The sequence below is a fragment of the Podarcis vaucheri genome, assembly GCF_965113315.1.
Source record: "Podarcis vaucheri genome assembly, chromosome: 5".
Classification (NCBI taxonomy): Eukaryota; Metazoa; Chordata; class Lepidosauria; order Squamata; family Lacertidae; genus Podarcis; species Podarcis vaucheri.
In genome coordinates, this window is record NC_138763.1 from 36643824 (window position 1) to 36664665 (window position 20842).

Sequence of the window (20842 nt, forward strand, 5' to 3'; positions counted from 1 at the left end):
CATTTCAGTTAATTTGTGCAATCCCTACAGTCTATCTTCGTGTGCCATAAATTCCTGAAATGGGGTAGTGATATATGGGCTGAAGGAAGATTCTGTACAGGCACTGAAGAAAGGAATGTTTAAATTTGGAGCTGTCATCCAAGAAACTATAAATGTACCACTCAGATGTTTCAGGTTTTTGTTGAAAATGAAAAGGTTGCAGAAAAGAAACTTGTTTTGTTTTCAAAAGGGCACATTATGCTGCTGATCTCCCCCCATCCCACCCCCCGTTAAAATATTGAGCTGGGGGTGCAAGGAGGCAGCATTTTCTAGTCTGATCTGTATTCTTTCCAATCAGTGCTGCTTCTGCTCTGCTGCAGTTTGGTTTCTGCCAAATACCATGACATTTAGCTTGCTGGCCACTATTTAACATAAGTTACGTCACGTGTGCCACCATTTGCATAACTTATGTATTTTTCATTCATTTCGGTGTAAAAGAAATGTCAAGATAATGTGGAAAAAATTCAGTAGGTATCAATTGTTGACTGAAAAGGCAGTGATATGAATGAAGACCAGTCATAGTCATTTGACTGATTTCTGTTCCAGACCACAGCAATTTCTGCTTCCTTTTCCTTTTTTGTTGGGATTCTCTGACCCTCCCTAATTATAGGATGTCAGAGCACATTCCAGTCAGTCATGTTATTTAGATATTTCCAGCATTGGAAATCAATTGTAAGCATCTTCCTCATCTCTGAATCTAATAAAGTCAACTCTCTCCTTCTTCAAAGCTTGCTCACATCTTCCAAGGTTCACCTGGAGCCCACTTCTACATAGCACTATCCCATTCTTGGTCTAAAGAGACAACCTGCATATGTCCAGCTGAATGTGGTTCAGTTCCCTCCTCAGACCTTCTGCTCAATGTGTGAAGGTCTGGAGGTGGAGCCAGAAGACTGAGGGGGTGGGGCCAACTTGCACAGCCCTGCTTTCCCTCTGCGCATTCTTTGAATTACAGTGGTACCTCGGGTTAAGAACTTAATTTGTTCGGGAGGTCCGTTCTTAACCTGAAACTGTTCTTAACCTGAGGTACCACTTTAGCTAATGGGGCCTCCCGCTGCGGCTGCACCACCAGCGTGCAATTTCTGTTCTCATCCTGAAGCAAAGTTCTTAACCTGAGGTACTATTTCTGGGTTAGCGGAGTCTGTAACCTGAAGCCTATGTAACCCGAGGTACCACTGTAATTTCTGAAGAGAGCTTTAGTGGCTCAGAGTTGTCTCTGCTTTTTGAATAGCAAGGATTCTTATTGGTGAGAACACTGTCTGTCTATAACCACTGCATAACTCCTAGGCTCCAACAAAGCTAAATGGCATTTTAGGGAGCCAACACAGCTAAATGGCATTTTAAAAAATGTACTCCAAACTTATTGGGCAATATAAGTCTTGCTTGGGTGGAATTGGCTCTGACAATGTCATTTTGAGATGTTTGACAATCCAGTTGGCTTTACTGGATGCCACTAACAGCTACTGTAAATGGTCTGGTATTGAATCAAATTCGCTGAATGCCAGTCTAGTTAGAATAAGCCAAAACAAAATAGCTCCAAAGCAGCATTTTTTCCCAATGAAAAGGTTTGTCATGCATGTTCTTCCAACAGCTGTTTTTATTTTAGGTTTCATTTCAAATACATTCAACTAAATGCAACATTCAGATTCATCATCAAAGGTCACCAGAAATCCACAGATTTCCCCCCAAAAAAGATCGTTATCAAGTTCTGAGCAATTGTGTGTTTTATTACTTTCATATTTTACATTTCTGAGTTTTCATTTGCTACCCCAAAGGCAATTCAGACTTAAAAAATAACAAGGCTTGGCATGTTTTACATTTACTCTTCTTTTCAATTATTACAAGGATTCTATATTAAAATATTTCTTAGGGTTTTAAAAAATATTGCTACCATTGCAATATATATGCTGAGGAAAAATATACTTTGCCTACCCAAGAGCCCTTACATTTTGGCACCCATGACTGCAACCCAGGCATACTTACATGGGCTGGGAGTAAGTTCATGGAAACTCATCAAAACTTATTTTGAGTAAATATGGCCAAGATCAGGGTGTATGGCTGCCTTTTACCAGTGCCATTGGAAATTATGCTCCTTTTAAACCTGGTCTGAAAGAATTTGTGGCTTTTTCAGATGTTTTCAGCTTCCGTCAGGCCCAGCCAGCATGACCAATGGTAATGGATAATGGGAGTTGTAGTCCAACCACACTTGAAAGTCTTTTCACCTGTGTTTAAAACTTTCAGTGATTCTTTTTAAAGGGACCATAATACCTCAAGGACCAGCTCTTCCCATGTGAACCAATGTGGACACTGCAATCATCTTCTGAGGCCCTCCTTCGTGTGCTGCCTCATCCTCAAGAGGTCCGAAGGGTGGCAACACGAGAATGGGCCTTCTCTGCCGTGGCTCCCTGTCTGTGGAATGCTCTCCCCAGGGAAGTTCATTTGGCACCTTCATTATACACCTTCAGACGCCAAGCAAAAACGTTCCTTTTCAGCCAAGCCTTTGGTTGATTTGATTGACATCCTATGCCCTTTTAAAATGGGGAGGGGGTTGGGGGGAGGTTATTGGGCTGTTGTTTTTATTTTGATTACCTATTTTGTGGTTTTATATTTTGATTTTGTTCTGTGAGATCTTTATGTATAGGGCGGTACATAAATTCAATGAATGAACGAAATAATAAAAAAATGATACAGCTGCCATCAAGAAATATTCCCTGGGTGACCTGAAAATGAAACAGTGTTAAAATATACAATATATAATAATTAAAACAATTAAAACAAACAATAAAAGACAGAATTTTCTTATAACAGAGAAAGCATAAAAACAAACCAGATTTGAAAAATCAGGGTGAATAAAAAGGTTTTCAGCCAATTGAGGAAGATCTGCTTTGGCAGACACCCATCTCACTTTACTTTGCAGAAGCACCTGCAACAGCAGCTCAAAAGAGAATCTTAAGTGTTCAGGGAGCACAATAGGAAACCAGATGATGCTCCTTGTAGCCTGGTCCTAAGCTGTTAATGTTTCCCTTCTAGCTTAAAACGAGCACTTTATTTTTTATAGTATGTAGGATTGCCATATTTCAAAAAAGTGAAAATCCGGACACAGAAGGGTTTTGGGGGTGGTGGGCAAAGTTGGGCAAAGTTTCTGAACTAAGTGCAAACCATTTTTAAAGGCAGGCCCATGTGCAACTGGGTCCATATGACACAGTTTTGCTTATCTGCACTTCATTTTTATGTAGGTTTTTTGTGGGTCTGTAGGAAAATGAGAAACATAATAATGGCCTGTGAAGACAAATCAGAGTTGCTTTCTGTTTGATGTGGAATAGCCAAAACAGATAGTGTAAGATAGTGTAAGTTGACACTTGTACCCAAATGTTCTACAACTGCTCATTGCTGGTATCTCACTTCAGGTCAATGAACTAGCTAAAAGTTGAAGAGCTTTAGATTCAGAACTACTCTACCCTGTCTCTGTCACTCTCCCTTATTCATTTTTTAAAGCAGATAACTCTCTTTGTGGCAGTGGTGGAAGGTATACACTGAAAAACATTCCACTGAAAGTTAATATTGTCAGAAAGGATGACCTGAAGCTCTCTGAAAACAAATTTAACTCACAGAATCCTGTGGTTTCTTCAGTCCCCATATTGTGGGATAACTTCTAGATGCTTACACTTTGCTTTAAAGGTTTCATGTTGGAAGGCGGGCAGCGTACAAAGGATTGTAACACAATATTCATACTCTTGCTATCTTTTTAAAAAAAGAAAGAAAAGAAAAGGCACCTTTCTGCAGCTCAAAGAAAAGGAAATGTCATTTGTTGGACAGAGCTGCTCCTCTCATGCCAAAATGAAAGTAAAGTTATTTTATGTGATTTCTGCAAACTCCTATATTATATGCAGTCACACAACAGTCTCACCCACCCTGGGCATGAGATGATGACTTGTGATTATCTCATGACAAACAGAAATGGACTGCAGTAGTTGAAAATGTCACAGCCACACTGTCTACTTCCTGAACAAGCCAAGAATTCCATGCCCATTTCTGGAAGGTCAGACATCTTCATAGATCCAACAGGCTACAGATTGTTGTGACACTCTTAAAATGCATCGGTCTGTTATTGTGGGCATGAAATGAATATGCATATCATTTATTTGCAGTAGGAAAGTTTCCAGGAATATTCTTAATACATATGTATCAGAGGCACTAGATAACAGGACAGGAGAAACCTGCAACCTATCAACTTAGGTGGGTTGTAATGCTGGGGGTTTTAAGACTGTGTGATGGGCATATAAAATATGGGTAGTTAAATATCTATTCATCTCTAGAACTTTCGCATGAGTTGTGATTTTGTTCAGTTTCAAGTAATCAATAATTCCTTGAGTCTTGGAAAGAAAATTCCATGGAGTCCTTTTGAGGGATGTTCTGACATTATCCAAATCACATTTTCCTCCCTCAAGTTTGGAGTTCTGAATTATCTGGCCTTATTTCTAAAGTGGAGTCAAATCCATTAGAAATCTTGATTATTTCCTTTAAAACAACAAAAATCCATTGTTTGTTCATGTTCCTTTTGTTGCTGCTTTCATTTCAGCCATATATATGTTTGCATAACAATACTTTTTGTGAAGCATTTTAGTGATTCACATGCGAAGTTGTGTGTATAGATAAGAAAACCACAGAAAACAAATCTTGTGGTTTGTACATATGGTTGCATCAATATTTTATTTTAGATTTTGGTATTGTTTTACCAACCTGTAGTAGTTCAGGGATGTGTCAGTAGAACACCTCACACAAAGAAGCTTGATAGAATAATAAGCACAATGATAACAAACACTTAAAAATTAATACACATGTGCTCTAATAATTTGGATAGGAAACAGATTCAAATAATGTTAAGCAACTGGAAGCTGTGCTGAGGAGTTCTTGTTTTAGAAATTCATTTGAAACTAGAAATCCTAGCTGTTCTTCCCATGTCCATAGAATCACATGAGGGAAACCAGAGACACACTACCATCTCTACCACTTCTGTTGTTTCCCTGTTGTTTGGTCCTACTGCCTTTGGTCATGACCTCAGAGTCCAGCAGTAACTTGAACACAGAGGCTGAGGTACTGATTGAGGAGGCACTGGGCCCGAGCCAGCAAGAGTCAAGCATATTCGCCTCTAAGAGGCTCACACTCCATGGAGCTGAGACACAAACACAGGCAGCTTGCCCAGCACAAGCTCATTCGAGACTCAAGACCAAAAATGTAGGTCTCCACGCTGCTCAGCAAGTGGGTGGAGCCGGTGACATGTGGTCAGGCTTAGGGACTATAAAACAGCTCAGCTGAGAAGTAGCACCAGTCGAAACAAGTTGTTGTCCACTTCCTGGGCTCTGTCCAGAGTCCTGAAAGACCCACTACCAAACTCCCTTGTCTCCTGTCATCCTAATCTTGATAAAACCCTGGCTGGCTGTCCTTCCCTTTTTGTTCCAGACTGTTTGCTGGATTTGTGCCCTCCCAACTTTGCCTTTCACACATGGGAGGGCAAATGTCTGGAGCAAGAAGCCTGTATACTTGTAGAGGCTCTCCACACCATATAGAGCTGATATCACACAGAGCTTTAAACCATGTGGTGCTGCCTCCATGAGTACAACATTATCCCCACTGCAGAAGGTTGCCTTTCAGTTCATGGAAGGTAGTGGGGGTGGACAGGGCAGAGAGAGCTAGCTAGGATATCCTTGTTCTCCTTCTCATCCCACTAGGAGAAACATGCCTGTCTAAGGCTATATGGAAGCTGGAAAGTGAAGCCCACAGATCAGTAAAGGATCAGAATGGAGACAATCTTCTCTTAGTGCTGCTATTGCGGAATGAGAATATTTAAGATTCATGATCTAATCGCTCTTGGTTCTTGTTAAGTTAATTTATATAGTGAACTATATTATAGTAATGTAATTCAGATAACAGCATATTATGCTTGTGCATTTGTGTAAGTGCATCAGCATAGGGACGAATGATTCATTTTAGTGGTATATTGCTTTTTAGTATTAATTCAAGCAAAGAGTCAGTATTTCCAGCTGGTAAAAAATTAAATTATCCTGGAATTTATGCTAGTTGAGACTCTTTGCATACATAGAGTAATCTATAGAAGCAACTGAAGGGGGGGGGGTTAGGGAGTCAGGAACAGGTAAGACCAGTTTCTAAATATATTATATATTTATTTAGAAAATGTCTACTTCACCCCTCTTTTTTCCCCAACCCCAATGTGGGTTACAAACATATGAAATCAAATATGCAAAGCATGTCTCAATAATATGCTAAACACCGAGCAGATAGACACCGGTAATATAATCCAGATAAAAACTGAATGCTGTGGGATGGTTTCATAAAATTATTTCAGTCACAGAAAGCTTGGGAAAATAAATGGGCTTCAAGCTGCTGCCATAAAGATGCCACAGTTGGTACCAGCTAGATCTTCAAGAAGAGACCATTTCTACATGCCACAACAGAGAAAGCCTGTTCTGCATCAGCACATAATATGCCAACCCTGTACACAGAATGTTGAGAAGAGTTTGACTCCTTTCTGAGTTTGGATGCAGCACTAAGCGAAGCCATGGCTTAGCTCCAGGTGGTGTGCCAGCAGCACAAGCATAGTGGCTGAACCCTCACACTTCCTAATTCATGCCACTGAGGCCTCACACTGACTCACCAGTGGCTCACACAGTGAGGCAGAGGCAGGTGTGAGCACAATTTAAAGTGCTAGTGCTGACCTTCAAAGCCCTAAACGGCCTCGGCCCTGTATACCTGAAGGAGCATCTCCACCCCCATTGTTCAACATGGGCACTGAGATCCAGTGCTGAGGGCCTTCTGGTGGTTTCCTCACTGTGAGAAGTGAGGTTACAGGGAACCAGGCATGATGCCTTCTTGGTAGTGGTGCCCGCCCTGTGGAATGCCCTTCCATCAGATGTCAAAGAAATAAACAACTATCTGACCTTTAGAAGACATCTGAAGGCAGCCCTGTTTAGGGAAGTTTCTAATGACTGATGTTTTAATGTATTTTTAATCTTTTGTTGGAAGCTGCCCAGAGTGGCTGGGGAAACCCAGACAGATTTTTTTTGGGGGTATAAATAATAAATTATTATAATATTATTATCATGGCAATAACCAGCAGCAGCAGCATTGCTGTCACAAATGGGGAAGGCAACAACAGCAGGTTCAGAGCTGGGCAGACACTCCAGGGGCATCTTTGCATAGCCATATTTAATTGTCTGTGTGATGACTCGCTTGTTCCTAGTGGGGAAAGTACCTTTTTTATTTTAAAAAAGTTGTCAGGCCAAATCATTACTTGGCTATTGCTTGAAGTATTTAAAAAGTGGAGAGTACTTTCACAAGTCATTGGAGGCTGAAATCTAGCATAAGATAATTTAATTATTGGGGGGGGGGGAATGGAGATTTTCATCTGCAACAGCAGAAATGCTACCTAAAATATTCCTATTAGTACTACTCAGCCTTCCAGTAGAGAGTGACAGGGGACAGAGTTGAAAGGTGTGGACAGCAGAAGGTTTCAAAAGGTATATGTATTTCAGAAATAGTAAGAAATCTATAGTTTCAGAATATAAGTTGCATTGACTGTGGGAAATTCAATCAAAATGAAGTAGTTTTCAATTCACATGGGAATTGAATGGTGTTTAAAAGCTTTATGTGATGACTTGTGATGGTTTTGTTTGCATGCATATTTAGAGAGTGGGGAGGGAGGGATGACATTTTATGGCATGATGACAGGAAGGGACAGATTGCCTGCATTCATAGTCCACAAGTTCCTCAGAAGAAAAGAGAAGGTGTCATCTTTCTTGTTTCCTAAATGCTGACCTTTGGGTTAAATCAATAAGTTATTGCAGTTAACACAGACAGGCACACTGCTACTGAATACCATATATGTCATCAACTGAGCACCCAATGTATACATAAATGCAGTTAAAATGTCTCAGATTTTTCTAAATTGGGCTGTAGTTTACTCAAGGGATAGATCGGTGTCTTGTGAAGATAAGGACTTAATAGTAAGGGAGTATTTTCATCTTCACCCATGCCAAAGATAATAAAATATTGTTATAAAATAATAAAACACAATAAAAATAGGTGCATATGAATAAAAATGCATTTGAATTAGAGTTAAGGTAAAAATAATATTATCATTGTCTGCTTCTGAAGCAGCCTTATGACAATGGGTGTGAGTCAAAGGCAAATTACACGCTTAGATATTTAGGTTTTCAAATGGGCAAATTGGGAATAAGCCGTTTGCTGACATGTTGAGGACTAATAAGTATAGCTAGCATGTGATTTCTTGGCTGGCCAATTAAGCTTTCCTGTTGTTTGAATGAGGTACCTGCCAATTTAGGCAAGCTATCAAGTAACAGAGAGATACTGAGTTAGTTCAGGCATAACTATTTTGGTCTAATGCAAGCATTGTGCTTCCACAACCCCTCCCTCCTCTTGTATGCCATAACAGACAACTTCTACGATTTGCAAAGCCATTGCTTTCCATAGCAACTGAACTGGGAAGCTGTGGTTTAATCTTGGTTTACAAACCAGGATACGAAAACCAGTTTTGATCCTGGTTTCGTATTCTGGCTCAAAGTCATGAGAGAGAAACTCCGCTCAACTGACCTTGTAAATTGGTCTATGTCTGCTGAGGGAAGTGATGAGGCAGTGAGTAAGGCAAATAAATCTTGTTATGTGGGGTGGAGTAGTGCACAACCAGACAGAGTCATAATACCAACATAGGCTAATATTTTATTTATCTCTTATCCAACTTCACAGCTTCAAAATACCGTGTTGCAAGATCAAATGATTCACAGAAGAATGTGCCAAGTAAAATATGTGGGATGTATTAATTTCAGTATTTTTAACCCAGCCTTCCGTTAAAATCTTCAAGCAGCAAACATACATTTGTACATTTTTATAATAAGGAAACAAAAATAATCACAGTCACATTAAAACATCATTTAAAAAAGTTAAATCAGACTGTAGGGGTCAAAATCCCATTTGGAAAACAATACCCACAAATGTGCAAAAAAAAAAATTAAAAATGTTTTGGCTGACTTCTCCCTGTATAGGGAAAAGCTATAGATTTTTAAAAGCTTTTTAAATTAAAGAGCTTTGGTTGTGCATGCTTTCTATTAGCCATGTTTAGATTAATTACTATTTTACTCAGTATTGTGAAGACTGTTCTCATGTTTCTTTATATGTGTTTTACAAGAGGACATGACTTAGAAAGAAAGAAAAAAGCTTCAGCCATACTTTGATAATATTTTTTTTTTTATTCCAGCTAAGAGAACATGAGCTCCCAGCACATCTCTGGCCTAATATAATTAATTTCCAAAATGGAAATTGAATTAAAATGGAAATCTTTTAAATTGATTTCTTCTTATGCTATCTTTCTAAAGAGTTACCTAATATTTTTGAGAGCTTTTAAAAGGATTTATTGGATTGATTCCCAATAGATTCCCCTTTTATTTACTGGACTATGGTAATTATACCCTTAGGCACAAACCTTTGCTGATTGTCAATATCCAAAGCCAGACTTCACCGCTAACAAGGTAGGAGTTGACAGTCAAGAATGATTAGTACTTGATCTTAAGGGTATCTTTGCACAGATAGCCATTATCCTTTTAAGCGTCTTCAGGTCACATGAAGCAGTGAGTCAGTTCAAAAGATCATCTTGCCACACTGCTGGGATTTATTAATTTTTTTAATACACCGCGCCTGGAATTACATTGAGTACTTGCAAAATGTCTGCAATAATTTAAAATACCTTTTCAACTCTCTGCAAGCTAGATTCGCCCCTGAAAAATGTCTCCCTTTCAGAAATCAGAGATGTCTCTGAACAGAGAGTAAAGGATCTGAAGATTTAGGGAGATAAGAGATTTCCGGGTTTAGAAGGAGATTGTTTTTTTCTCTGCATTTGATTATAGGCATATTAAATATGATCCGAATCTGTTGGGTCTCTCAAGCTGTGAGAATGGACAAATGAGGGGATCTTTTTTCTCCTTTTTGGTGTGAAGCTGTTGAAATGGTGATCATTTGTAATAATTGCACAATGCTTCATGTATGTAAAATTCTTGAATTAAGAAAGACAGGCGTACCACTGAGACTGATAGGCTACACTTACCAGTTATCAACCAGCTATTGGTATGGAAAACAAAATAGCCAAGGAAAATATATGGTGCTGTAAAACAATATTCCGTGATAGGAATTAATGGTGCATTCACCTTTAGACTTCACCATTACTTATCACTTTTATTATTGATACATTGCATTCACTTTATTTATTTGAAATATTTCCATACCATTATTCATTTAAATTGGGGGAGGGACCTCTTTAATCATGGTTTTAAACCCTAAAGAAATACATGGTTGGTGACTTCCCCCCACCCACTGCTGACCACATGTTTAATTAGTGTTTAAAACGTTGATTAAAAACATGCAGTCTGGAGGGGGGAGAAGAAAACAATGCAGGTGAGAGTTGCTGTCTTTGCCTCCTTTTTGCCCCACCCCATGCCAGTTTTAAGGTTAAAAATTAGAGTACTTTGCAAGGTCCCAAATTCAAGTTGGGGTCAGGATTGGTTCAGGTCATCCCAGGTCAGATTGGGTCCAATACGAGATGTTAAATCAGGTCCCATATCTGAGGAGCTAAATCAGATGGGGTGTGTATGCACAACTCTAGAATTCACATCTCTATGGGTGCCAAATTATTGATAATTATTACACACAAAAATGGGTCGGTAGTATATCATTTCAGTAACACACTGCAAAATGTACAGCTGCAAGCTTTAATTAATAGGTCGGCCAGCTGAAACTCTCATTCTGTTTGTTTCAGCTAATGTTTCTGCAACTCTTAATTATATGTTTTTTGGACGATAAGGCAGAGGAATAGGGAACCTATGGCCTTCCAGATCAGGCCTGGTCAGTTGCCAGGGATGGTGAGAGATGTCCATCACCATAATCTCTACGAAATTATTGAGTCTTTCTTTTGGGACAGTGGGATCTTTCTGCTTCATACCTCCTTATAACATTACCATTATTATTGTGAAAGTTATAAGAAGAAGAAAACAGCACACTGAAGTGTTTATGATAAATAATTTATGGACTAAGTCATGTGTGTTTCAAGGAATCACATGCAATTCAACTAAAAAAGCAGAAGTAAACAAATTAGTATGTAGCAATAGGGCTTGGCTAAGCTTTAATTGTAATCATTTGTGTTACTGATCATTTCCAGTCAGTTCATGTTGTGCAATGTATTCATTGGGGTTGTCATTGGCCTTTAGTTTTAGAATTGCTGCATTGTTTATTGCTTTATTTTTTGTTTTGTTTTTAATTTAACTGAATTGTAGGTGCCTTCCATCCTTTCAGCTAGATATACAGTAATCATTGCAGGCGCTGAATACTTTTGTTTTGTTTTGCCTCCCACACAATTTTCCATTTCTCTCCAAGCAGTTTTTTCAGTACTTCTTCAAACCTTGGGGGTCCCCTGAAATTCCTGATTTTTGATACATGGTACATATGATGATGTTTATCCATTTTCATTCTTAGCACAACTGGCACGGCTTCTAAAGGCGTGCCACTGCAACATCACAACCACTTTTTTAAAAAGAGGACCACAACTGGCACGGCTTCTAAAGGCGTGCCACTGCAACATCACAACCACTTTTTTAAAAAAGAGGACCTCCTCCAGTCCACATGGCTGATATCTCAAACCCCTAGGTGATAGATATTAAAAGATTGCTCTTGCAAGCCAGCACATAACGATCAACGTGGGGCTACCTTTGAAGGTGACCCGGAAACTACAACTAATCCAGAATGCGGCAGCTAGACCACATAACACCGGCCGCCAATGCGGCTGCAAAGACCACATAACACCAGTCTTGAGAGACCTACATTGGCTCCCAGTATGATTCCGGGCACAATTCGAAGTGTTGGTGCTGACCTTTAAAGCCCTAAATGGCCTCGGCCCAGTATACCTGAAGGAGCATCTCCACCCCCATCATTCTGCCCGGACACTGAGGTCCAGCTGCGAGGGCCTTCTGGTGGTTCCCTCATTGCGAGAAGTGAGGTTACAGGGAACCAGGCAGAGGGCCTTCTCGGTAGTGGTGCCTGCCCTCCCATCAGATGTCAAGGAAATAAGCAACTATCTGACTTTTAGAAGACATTTGAAGGCAGCCCTGTTTAGGGAAGTTTTTAATATTTGTTGAATTATTGTATTTTAATGTTTAGGTGGAAGATGCCCAGAGTAGCTGGGGAAACTCAGCCAGATGGGTGGGGTATAAATAAATTAATTAACAACAACAACAACAACAACCACAATAGTTGTTATTATTAATATTATTATTATTACATAGTTTGTTATAATACTGCTCTACTTCTACTTTCTATTTTGATACTAAATTTTAATAGCTTATTAAGTTTCAGAAGTATTCTGGAAATATAAGCAAGCTCCTTTACAGTGAATTGGAATAATTTCATCACCGCTGTACTATCTGCATTCAGCCCTTTAGGGCAGGCATTGGCAAACTTGGCCCTCCAGATGTTTTGGGACTACAACTCCCATCATGCCTTGCTAACAGGACCGGTGGTCTAGGATGATGGGAATTGTAGTCTCAAAACACCAGGAGGGCTAAGTTTGCCTATGCCTGCTTTAGGGTCATTTCACACCATGGCTACATGCAGGAGCTGGTCCTACAACTCACACAAACCCTTCTCTGATACATGTGTTGTGCAATCTGATGGAAATGCGTGCATTGCCTCTTGCAATTCCTACATTGCACATGCCCCGTGCAAGTGCTTGTTCTTTGTTGCAGACAAACCACGGGTGGATGTGTGTTCTCATATGGACGACACATAGAGATAACGTGTATAAATACACAATTGAACAAATGCATGGCTAGCCTGATACTCCATCTCCATCCCATAGTCCTTCTCATGTAGATTCTCCACAGTTGGAGCTTTGATGCTAAGCATGCCTGCTAGTTCTTACCATGTAATCATTTTCTCTCCCTCCGTTTTATTGCAGGTAGATAAAGTGTGTGGACAGCCTGAAGAAAAAGAAGTGAGACCTTTACCAGACAACATAGTTCAAGCAAAAGAAGTAACTGAGACACAGGCTCTGACAATGACACACTCAAATACTCTAAGCAGTAAAAGGAGGTAACCCCGATGCAACAATTTTTCCTCATAAATTTGAAACTGGAGTTTCCCCAAAATGCACCATTTTAAAGAAATGAAAAAAAAACAATCCAATACTTCTGAAACCAGAATTGGGCTTTCCAATAGTCACTTCCATTACATATTCACTAAGCATGTTTATATGAAACTGGTCCTATTTAGAAATCTAGATTAAATGCTTCAAGTTACACATGGGGAACTTGTAGTTCAAAACATATGGAGGGCTACAACTCCCATCATCCCTAACCATGGACCATACTGACTGCGACTGATGGAAATTGGAGGCCAACAACTTCTGGAGAGCTATAGGTTCCACCTGGTATTAGTAAATATTTTATACCGGTACTTTGCAAGTGGGTGGCGCTGTGGTGTAAACCACAGACCCTAGGGCTGGCCGATCAGAAGGTCGGCGGTTCAAATCCCCGCGACAGGGTGAGCTCCCATTGCTCTGCCTAGCTCCTGCCAACCTAGCAGTTCAAAAGCACGTCAATGTGCAAGTAGATAAATAGGTAGTGCTCTGGCGGGAAGGTAAACAGCGTTTCTGTGCACTGCTCTGGTTCACCAGAAGTGACTTAGTCATGCTGGCCACATGACCCGGAAGCTGTCTGCGGACAAATGCCGGCTCCCTTGGCCAGTAAAGGGAGATGAGCGCTGCAACCCCAGAGTTGTCCATGACTGGGCTTAACAGTCAGGGGTCCCTTTACCTTTACCTTATGTACTTGCTTACTGTTACAACCTAACTGAAGAGAAAGAGCAGGTTATGTTTTGCACTGCAGCTGTATATGGCCAAATTTTAATATCATAGCTGGTGAACAAGAAGCATTTACCCATATGGCATTATTGGGATGGATCCAACGATTCCTAGAGCTGAGTTCTGCTCCCTTGTCCACTAATGGAAAGCGCTGATTAATTGAGACATAAAGCAGATTCTCTGGTCCCTTGTTGTTTTTTGTTATTCCATAACAAGTGACTTTAAACCATAAGAGAATTCAGAAGTATTCATATGAATTTTCTGAGCAGAGCATTATAATCTGCACCAAAACGCCTTATTTGTCTCTAGTGTTCAAGCAGCTAAAAGAAAACCTGAATACACAATAAATTGTTCTTCAGCTGTTTGGAGGAAATAATATATCCATTACCAGTATACCAGTTAAAGCCCATGTGAGCAGCCTTACTTCATTCTAACTCTGAATCAGACCCATCTAAAATGATAATGAGTTCATGCAGAAATTCAGGTGTTAATTTGTAGCTTATTAGACCAATACACTCCAACCAACTTCAGATACCTTAACAAGCAACATGATGTCCTTTATTGCAAAGTTCCTGTAAGCAGTTCCCTTTTGATGCAACAAACTCTTGTGAATGCTCATTTGCAAATTCAAGATCTAGAGTAACATAAAGTAGTTGAGCAGCTACAAATTCCAGTTGGGGCTGAAGTCAGCCAACACTGTAGGCAGTCCTAATGACTAACTGGTGACCAGCATACAGCTATAGAATAAAATATTAGAACAGCCTTCTTTTTCTACCAAGATTGTGATGTAATCTGTTCCAGATTGGTAAGCATTTCTTCCTTCCACCCCATTCCCCCCCCCACTCTGTTTCCTGTAGCTGATGTTTGCTCAAAGTAATGGTGTTCTGTTTTATCACCATCTAAATTTATTTTCCTCTTCCCATATCTTTTGAACTTTGGAAACTTGTTTCTCTGTGGATGACGCTGGCATGACTAAAGCTTGCTCAAAAACTGCATGGTATTTCAATTCTTCTTATCTCTGCATGTACATGCGATGCTATGCCTATTCAGCAGATGTTAGTGGTATTCTTTTGTTTTTCTTTACCAAACACAACTCAGAAATGAACGGACTCTGGAAATACAATTTTCTATTAACTTGGAAGTCTCAAAATGAGCAGTTCTGAAACATTTTAAGATTGCAGGAGCAGTCACTCATACAAGGAGCCTACATATAGATGTATTGGCTATCCTATCTAGGATCCACATTAATAAATTCTGCTACTAAACATAGTCTGTAAATGCACTTTGTTTAAAAGCAGAGTGGTTGGCACTTTAATTGGAGAAGGAAACAGCTGAGGTAACATGATGTCTAGATTTTACTGTATTTCTACTACCTGTGGTGTTCTATTTTAAACTTAAACAATATAAGGACATACACTAGACCATTACAAACACCCACATTTCATAAGATTTCCCATAGGACCTTCTGAGTTAAAATATGTCAGTGATCTAAAGTTTCTGGAAGGTTCTTGTAACTCAAATGAAGCCCTTAAGAGCCAGTGTGGTGTAGTGGTTAAGAGCGGTAGACTCGTAATCTGGTGAACCGGGTTCGCTTCCCCGCTCCTCCACATGCAGCTGCTGGGTGACCTTGGGCTAGTCACACTTCTGTGAAGTCTCTCAGCCTCACTCACCTCACAGAGTGTTTGCTGTGGGGGAGGAAGGGAAAGGAGAATGTTAGCCGCTTTGAGACTCCTTCGGGTAGTGATAAAGCGGGATATCAAATCCAAACTCCTTTATAGGGATTTCATAGGAATATAAGGAACATATACAAACATTGGTCCATCTGCTTCAGTATTGTCTACCAAGATGGGTAGGGGTTCTCCAAGGTTTCAGTCAGAGATATTTTCTCCAAAAATTCACCTGGATACACCTGGGAATGAATCCAGGACCTTTTGCATACAAAGCAGGTTTTCTTCCACTGAGCTACATCACTTCGCAAATGATGTAAACTAAAACAAGCAGATATGGATTTATTTACTCACTTAACCCTACCCTTCCAATATCCCTGAAGGGGCAATGATCTTTTCTTTGTTTCTTTTCCCTGTGGAAATAAGTGTTTTGCTCCCCTGAGAAGGAATGCTTTTCCATCTCAAGCACTTTCACATGTGCTTCTTCTCATCTACAAATCATTTGTCCTGCTCTGTTCTCACATGTATGCAATAACTTTTCTTAATGTGACATTTGGAGATAAATTCAGGAGATTTATTTTCAGCATTTTGAACCTTCATTTTGTAATGGTATCCATTAAAAAAAAGGATAAATTTCTTTTAACATGTTTTAGAGTAAAGTTCAAATCCTCAAGCACAGAGCACAATCTACCCAGAACTAAACTGTGGGTGGACTGTGCCTTTATTATTATATTTTAATATATAGGTTGGAGCATATTTTATTTGCTGGAGCATATTTTTTTATTTGCATTTGTGCTTCTCTGGTTTAATCCTGTGCATGTTCTTGATTATCTTTTCTTTCAAATAATTTATTACTTTTTGTTTCTCATTTCTTTTTCTTTCTTTGCCTGAATTCCTGCTTCCCCACTCCTCCTCCCCGCCTTCTGACTATTCTCCCTGGCCCACTCCAGTTCTCTGCCTCTGAAAGCTTCAAAGAATGACAAATCCAGAAGTTTGAAAAAAATGGCCCGGTAAGAATGAAAAGAAGCTGACATGTTTTTGTCTCTTCGTTTTAAATGAGCTGTCCAAACCTCAAGGCTTTTGCTTTCGTTTTAAGATTATTCTATTTAAGAATAGTCTAATATTAATTTCTTAACTCAAATACAACCATCTAGAAGAACCATGTTATTAAGAGGGGGGAAATACTGGAACTTTTGGCTCAAATATCATTTTAAAATAAGGTGTCTACTGTTTAAAGACATACCAGAAAATGTTCTCCTTGCTCTACAATGGGTAACATAGACAATGAAATTTGAATACTTTTTAGCTCCAATCTGAAGTTTCAATCATATTTTTCACTCAAGGCTTTTTGTTTCTATACTGAAAATTCATATATCACTCTTCAAAACTAAGTATGCATTTCAATTTTGTGTTCAATATTAAAAGGGAGTTTGTACATTCCTATCCTAACATGCAGACTTTTCACTACTAAAATCTCACTTTTGCCTGCCACTCCTAAGCTAGAATTGGCCTTTTATCTGTATCTGGAGAAAATGGCAATAATTGCACTTGTGTGCATGACCCAACTCCTCCTCCTACATGTCCAGTAGTTCTTGCACCTGGACCTGTAGGGAGGAAGAGTGGCTCAGGATGAGGCCAGTGGTATGGAAATCCTCTTGCAGCTATGGTGAGATTGAGGCACACAGAGACTGGATCATCCTCCGTATGCTAAGAATGTGATTGTCTTCACGGTAAGGGCTAGGCGTCTGGAAAATACCTAGGACTTTGTGTTCTGGAAATAGTCAGTTACATAAGAATATTTAAAAAAAACTGCTAGGTTTGGTAAGCCCTTCGCAATAAATCCCCCTGCTCCATCAGAGTTGTATTTACAGTTTTATTGTTTTTATTGTACACTATTTACAAGGTACAGAGCATCGCTTCAAGCGTCCGAATTGTCCGTAGCAGATCCCGGGAGTCGGAACTTCCTGCTCCTCCTCCAGCAAAGCATCTTGGGCGTCTATGTTGTTCTCTGCATTTTAACCCCCTCCTGTCCTGGGCTGACGGAACTGGTGTTCCCTCTCCCTCCGTGCCTGAGCTGGTAGAGGGGTGCTGCTGTTCTCTAACATCAGGGAGACTTGCCTCCGCCTGAGTGGTCTCCCCTTCCGCTCCACCCTCTCTCAGTCCTGCCTCTTCTACCGGCTCCCTGCTCTCCCCCTCCTCCAACTCTGGAGCCTTCCCTGCTGGCTCCATGACACCAGGCCAATGGCCCATTTAGTCCGGCATCCTGTTCTCACAGTGGCCAAGAGGACTCTTTCCTCCTGAAGTTTCCAGCAACTGTTATTCAGTTGTTTCTCTCCTTGATGTTAGAATTAAAATCAGGATTTCTCAAACTTGGGTCTCCAACTGTTTTTGGACTACAATCCCCGTCATCCTTGACCGCTGGTCCTGCTAGCTAGGGATGGTGGGAGATGTAATCCCAAAACAGCTGGAGATCCAAGTTTGGGACACCATAATTTAAATGAAGGAAGTCCTAGGATGCCTGGATTTTTGATAGGTGGTATCTTATACAAATCTAGACTAGACTCTACTCTTAGAATTTCATTGGACGGCTCTTCAGCAGAAATATTATCCATTCCAAAGGCAAAAACCTTGCTGTAACCACCACCTGGGTCTTTTCTGTGTTCTCCAGGACACACTTGAAAATGGGGAAGGTTTGGTTTGGAACTTGGTGACTGAGGAAATTGACTTGAAGCAGGAACTTTTCAATGGGGAAAGTGGTAGGGAAGGCGAGGCGTCACCCTCTCCTCTGCTTTGCCACTTCTCTCTTTCACACACATACCAAGATGCTATTCATACAAGAATGACCCTTTGGGATTTCAGTACACGCGTTTGCTCATGTATTGCTAACTCAGTAGAATAGTTAGACAGAGCTGGGCCGAAGTTTAAGAATGAACATCGGATTAAGATTACGAAGGTTCGTCTGGCAGGGCAAAAAGCCCCGAATAAAGTTTAAAATATTAACTGATGCAAAGGAGAGAGGGGGGTTTGCCCTGCCGGACTTAAGGTTATATTATGAAGCTGCGGCCTTCTGCTGGATGAAGGATTGGATCTTATTGGAAAACACTGATGTCCTAGATCTGGAAGGCTTTAACAATTCGTTAGGTTGGCATGCGTATTTGTGGTATGACAAGGGGAAAACATATGGAATGTTCAAAAACCATATTGTCAGGAAAGCAATATATATGGTCTGGAAAAAATACAAAGACTTATTGGAAAGTAAAACTCCGAGGTGGATTTCACCAATAGAGGCCAAAGCTCGGAAAACAGCCAATATGGAGGCACACTGGCCAAAATATTGGGAAATAATAGAAAACATTGGAGGTAATTGGAAGTTGCAGAGCTTTGAAAAACTAAAGGATAAGGTGCAAAATTGGCTACACTATGCCCAAATTAATGAGGTTTTTAAGCTAGATAAAAAGGTAGGATTCCAGGTGGAAAAATCGAAACTTGAGACAGAGTTGTTAGAACCAAAGACCAAGGTATTATCGAGAATGTACAACTTGCTGCTTAAATGGAACACTCAGGATGAGACAGTTAAGTCAGCCATGATAAAATGGGCTCAAGACATTGGTTACAATATTATGTCCGAAGACTGGGAAAGGTTATGGACCACCGGTATGAAATTTACGGCATGTAGTGCCTTGAAAGAAAACATTATGAAAATGGTATACCGGTGGTACATGACCCCAGTCAAACTTGCTAAGATATACCATTTGTCTGACAATAAATGTTGGAAATGTAAGGAGGCTGAAGGGACATTCTTTCACCTCTGGTGGACTTGTCCAAGATTGAAGGCCTTTTGGGAAATGATTTATAACGAGTTAAAAAAGGTGTTTAAGTACACCTTCCCCAAGAAACCAGAGGCCTTCCTTCTGGGCATTGTCGGCCAGAAGGTGTTAAAAAAGGATAGAACTTTTTTTATGTATGCTACAACAGCAGCAAGAATCCTTATTGCTAAGCACTGGAAGACCCAAGATTTGCCCACACTGGAGGACTGGCAGACGCAATTGATGAACTACATGGAACTGGCCGAGATGACTGCAAGGATCCGAGACATGGGAGAAGAGGCAATGGAGGAGGACTGGAAAAAATTTAAAGACTATTTGCAGAAGTATTATAAGTTGTATGAAACATAAGACGTCGTATGATTGGGAACGTTAGCCCCAGCAATGAAATTTTATTATCTATGAAACTGACAATATTCATGAAAGAATCAAAGTTTAAACGGGTAAAAAGGATATTATGTTATATTTTTAGAGTAATTGGAGAATAAGAGATTTAAACTTAAATTGCAACTGAAAATGTAAAGAAACACATGAAATAAGGGTATAATTTGCTGGCAAATTTTATTATCAAGAATGCACTCATGTGGGAGATGTGGGGAAGTCCAAAGGAAATTTGAAATAAGTTGTCGAAATGGTTGAGATTTTCTGTTTTTTCTTCCTTTTTGTCTTTAGCTCTGTCTTTTTTTTTGTTCTCTATGTAATTTGGAAAAAATGTAATAAAAATTATTATAAAAAAAAAAAAAATAAGATTACGAAGTTGCCTAGAATGTTAAATGTGCTCCTGTTGGTGTTGCATTGCTAACATTATGTTTTTCATTTCTAGGGAATTCATCAACTACATGAAACGATCCAGAACACTCTATGCCTCTTTAACTGAAAGACTCTGTGATGGTGATCTTGTGATGAAAGACAGTTCGACTTGCTGGAATGGAGAGGATGTTGTAGAAAGGTAACTGTGAGAGGGGTGTTCTCTCTCTGAGTGGACACGATGGAGGGAATTTGTTTCTGCATACTGATTGTTTCTTACTGGACTGGGACAAAACCCTTTATATAGGTCAGTGTCGGGACTTCCGGGTTGGCGCCATCGCCGAATGGCGGACTCCCTCCGAGCTCCGGAGGGAGTCTGCTCGGCAGGGGCTGGGTCCTACCGCGCCGGCGACGCGGGGACCCTTAAAAACCACGAGCACGGAGCCCGTGGACATGGGGACTCGGCTGGTGCCGTCAGCGCCCTCCCGACTCGTGAAGGAGCCTTTTTAAAGGCTACGGATCGGGTGCCGGGGAGCGGCGTGGTACTGTGAGTCCATCGCTTCCCCTGCCGAGCGCAGCCGCATGCCATTCGTCGGAGAGCGCTGGCTTCTTCCATTTGAAATTCGGACATTTAA

The 20842-nt window shown here is 40.3% G+C and overlaps 1 protein-coding gene across 2 annotated transcripts in view; it reads left to right on the top strand.

The window, feature by feature from the left end:
• Positions 1–20842, top strand: part of LOC309531939 (glypican-5-like) — a 407839-nt gene that overhangs the window by 151877 nt on the left and 235120 nt on the right. The window contains exons 4-6 of one of the 2 annotated variants that reach the window (XM_082221811.1): positions 13067–13200; positions 16587–16646; positions 20284–20409. In XM_082221811.1, the coding sequence (XP_082077937.1) occupies positions 13067–13200; positions 16587–16646; positions 20284–20409 (320 nt within the window). The remainder of the gene's footprint in view (positions 1–13066; positions 13201–16586; positions 16647–20283; positions 20410–20842) is intronic. The other variant, XM_082221812.1, reaches the window with a different exon arrangement.